Source organism: Nicotiana tabacum, chromosome 20 (assembly GCF_000715075.1).
Source record: "Nicotiana tabacum cultivar K326 chromosome 20, ASM71507v2, whole genome shotgun sequence".
NCBI classification, from domain to species: domain Eukaryota; kingdom Viridiplantae; phylum Streptophyta; class Magnoliopsida; order Solanales; family Solanaceae; genus Nicotiana; species Nicotiana tabacum.
Window position 1 is genome coordinate 49683137 of NC_134099.1, and position 3369 is coordinate 49686505.

General features: G+C 33.9%; 1 protein-coding gene across 1 annotated transcript; it reads left to right on the forward strand.

Moving 5' to 3' along the window:
• On the forward strand, positions 1-2840 carry LOC142174371 (uncharacterized). The gene is made up of 5 exons (XM_075240156.1): positions 1-328; positions 501-705; positions 855-1405; positions 1581-2191; positions 2397-2840. The coding sequence occupies exons 1-5, from the start codon at positions 1-3 to the stop codon at positions 2838-2840; spliced, it is 2139 nt and encodes a 712-aa protein (XP_075096257.1).
• The last annotated feature ends 529 nt before the right edge of the window (positions 2841-3369 follow it).

The following is a 3369-nucleotide window of genomic DNA, read 5'->3' on the forward strand; positions in this document are numbered from 1 at the left end:
ATGCTGAAATCAAATGGTAATTGGGATAACTATGGCAGATTTAGAGATTTTGAAGTTGATGCCATTGTGGTAGATGATAATGCAAACTACGGAATTCTCAGTTCTACAATTGCAGAACAATTATCGATTGATACATCGGATAAAATTATAGAAATCAAATACATTGTGAACGAGAATTGTCCTCCAATGGAGATTAGGAATGATATGGGGGTTCGTGCTTACATGGAAACCAAAAAGGAGAATAAAAACTTAGGTTCGTATCCTTTATGTATAAGCGTAAGAGATTTCAATATGGAATTGGCAATCAACAATGAAAGCACCAGTGCAGGTATATTTGATTCGACATTGCAGAGAGTTATGGTGTTACTATGTTATCTACAATATTACTACAATTACCTAAAATTAAACTACAAAGCTCACATAGTACTGAAAAGGATAAAGCAATGTTGCTTTCAAAATTATCTACATAGAAACTACATTTATGAATTTATTGTTTGCAGGTTCGTCTGGATCCCTAAACTTACTTGAATTTCCATCCTCACCAGCTATAGAGGAATATCAAAGTGAAATAATAACTGAATCTACGCAAACATATATTGAAGAAGGACAAGTTTATCAGGACAAGCAAACAGTAGCTGCTGCAATGAAGAATTATTCAGTGATGCACAAGTTCCAGTTCAGAGTAAAAAGATCTAGTCATAGAAGGTATGTAGTTATTTGTGGATAATATATCAGCAAAATTAGTGTATGATTGAAGATAGGTGGGTTTTATAAATTGTAGTTAAATTGTAGTCAGTTTGTAGTTAATTGTAGTTTTTTCATAAATTTGTGTAAATATTGTATTTCTTTTGTAGCTACTGGCTTATATGTGTTGCTGAAAGCTGTAAATGGCATTTCAAGGCAACGTCAATTAACGATTCGGCAATGTTCAAGATAAGAAGTTTCAGCCGTCAACACACATGCTGCCTAATGGACGAAACATTCATACAGCGCAAACGTACTGCAGCAGTACTTGGTAGCATGGTCGTTCCAAATTATTGTGATCCTAAGACTGTTTACACACCAAAGGACATACAAACTGACATGTTATCCAAACATGGACTGAACCTAAGCTACATGCAAGCATGGAGAGCAAAGGAAAAAGCTTTACAGTTTTTGAGAGGGAATCCGTGTGACTCCTACAACAAATTACCCAAATATTTTTATATTCTTGAGAAGAATTATCCTTGTTCTGTTGTTAAATTGAAGAAGGCAGCAGATGATTGCTTCTTATACGCATTTGTTGCTCTTTGTACATCAATAAATGGTTGGCAACATTGTAGGCCGGTAGTAGTGGTTGATGGGACATTCTTAAAGTCAGCCTACAGGGGGATTATGCTGACAGCAAGCACCATGGATGCAGCAGGTAAATAATGGAATAATTTTGTACTTATTTTGTAGACAGTCTTTAAAATGCAGTTAAATTGTAGTTATGTTGTAGTTATTTTGTAGTTATATAAAAGAATGTAGTTAACATGTCTATATTTCTCAATATATATTGTAGTTGTTATTTAATCATATTTTATGTCTTAAAAATGTAGGTACTATTTTTCCCTTGGCATATGCTGTGGTTGATTCTGAAAATGACGCGTCTTGGAAGTGGTTCTTTGAGCAATTCAAGGAGGCATATGGTGAAAGACCTTCAATGTGTGTTGTTTCAGATAGGCATGAGAGTATACTGAAGGCAACATCAGTTGTCTATCCGGGATTGGCACACTACTCTTGCATGTGGCATATATGGACAAATATAAGGTCAAAATTCAAGAAGGGACATCTACAATTACATGAATTGTACTTTGCTACAGCACGGTCATACACTATGGATGAATTTAATGAAAGGATGTTGAAGATTGAAGAGGTAGACCTGCGTGTAAAGTCTTACCTATATGATATTGGCTATCATAGATGGTCAAGAGTACATGCAACGGTGAATAGAACTTTTACTATGACGTCAAACATTGCCGAGTCGTTGAATGCTGTAACAAAAGATGCAAGAGAGCTTCCAATATTTGATCTATTTGAGTATATGAGGACTCTTCTTGAACGTTGGACAAAAGAAAAGTTATCGAAGGCAAAGGGTACTTTCACATACCTTGGTCACAAATACAACAAAGAATTGGAAGACAACAGTACATTATCTCAGAAACTAAGGGTAAGATATTTTTTTTTTGGTGCAGTAGAATCAAAAAAGTACTAGCTGCAGTTTTTCCAGATTGTAGTTAAACTGTAGTCAAATTGTCGGTAATAATAGTTTGTAGATGAGCTGTAATATATTTGTTGCTGATTTGTAGGTAAATTGTTGATAATCCATTTTAATGATTGATGTATTATTATTTCTGTTTGGTCTTCAATTGTAGGTGAGGGCTTCAACAGATCATATACATACTGTGTTAGATGGTGTGAAGCGGTACATTGTGTGTCTAGAAAACAAGAAATGTAGCTGTGGACAATTCCAACTTGATGAACTTCCATGTGCGCATGCTTTGGCAGCATTAAGGCATAGGAATGAAACATACGAAAACTATTGCTCTCCGTATTACACAAGGAAGAGCCTTCTGCTTACCTATGAAATGCCAGTAAATCCTCTTCCTGATGAAGGCAAATGGGATGTGCCACAACATATTTTGGATGAGGTAGTAAAGCCACCGGCGGGAGATAAAAGGCAGCCAGGGAGACCTCACAAGGAAAGATATAAAACATTTGATGAAATAAAGTCAAAGAAATACAAGGTGTCATGTGGCAATTGTGGAGGTGAATGGCATAACAAAAGAACTTGCAAGAATGCGCCGAAAAAGAAATGAATATCATGTAGTTAGAATAGTTATTCAAAATAAATGTTAGTGAGCTCAAATTATCAGATTTTCTTGTGTAATTGTTTAAGTTTTTGAAGATGAATAAGAAGTATAAACATCAATTTGTGTATCTGCACTATTTATGTTTTTATGTATTCTGTCAAGCATCTAAAGTTGTCTTTTTTTTATAGAATAGTTAAACTTTAATATTTACTGTATACAAAAAACTGATATTAATAAAGAATGCATTCAACGTAAATTGTATCCAGATTGTAGTGAATATGTAGTTTAACTGTGTTAGAACTGTAGTCATGTTATTCATATGTAGAGGAGTTGTAGTTAAAATGTAGTTTGACGTAGTTTAAATGTAGATAAATTGAATTTTTTTGATAAACCTTGTTGATAAAAGATGGCTAAATTATTTATATGATTCCTGTATTTATTTTATCTTTCTGCTGTGTAACAAATGACAGTTATATACAGATATTACTTGGCACTTGAAGGTATTTATAAAAATAACTTGAAGATTAAAGTCAAA

What these genes read in the sequence shown, in the direction of transcription:
- LOC142174371 (XM_075240156.1), top strand. Translation starts at nt 1, where the DNA reads ATGCTGAAATCAAATGGTAATTGGGATAACTATGGCAGATTTAGAGAT. An exon ending in AAAAGATCTAGTCATAGAAG is followed by an intron (nt 706 to 854) that starts GTATGTAGTTAT and finishes TTTCTTTTGTAG; the next exon opens with CTACTGGCTTATATGTGTTG. An exon ending in CATTATCTCAGAAACTAAGG is followed by an intron (nt 2,192 to 2,396) that starts GTAAGATATTTT and finishes CTTCAATTGTAG; the next exon opens with GTGAGGGCTTCAACAGATCA.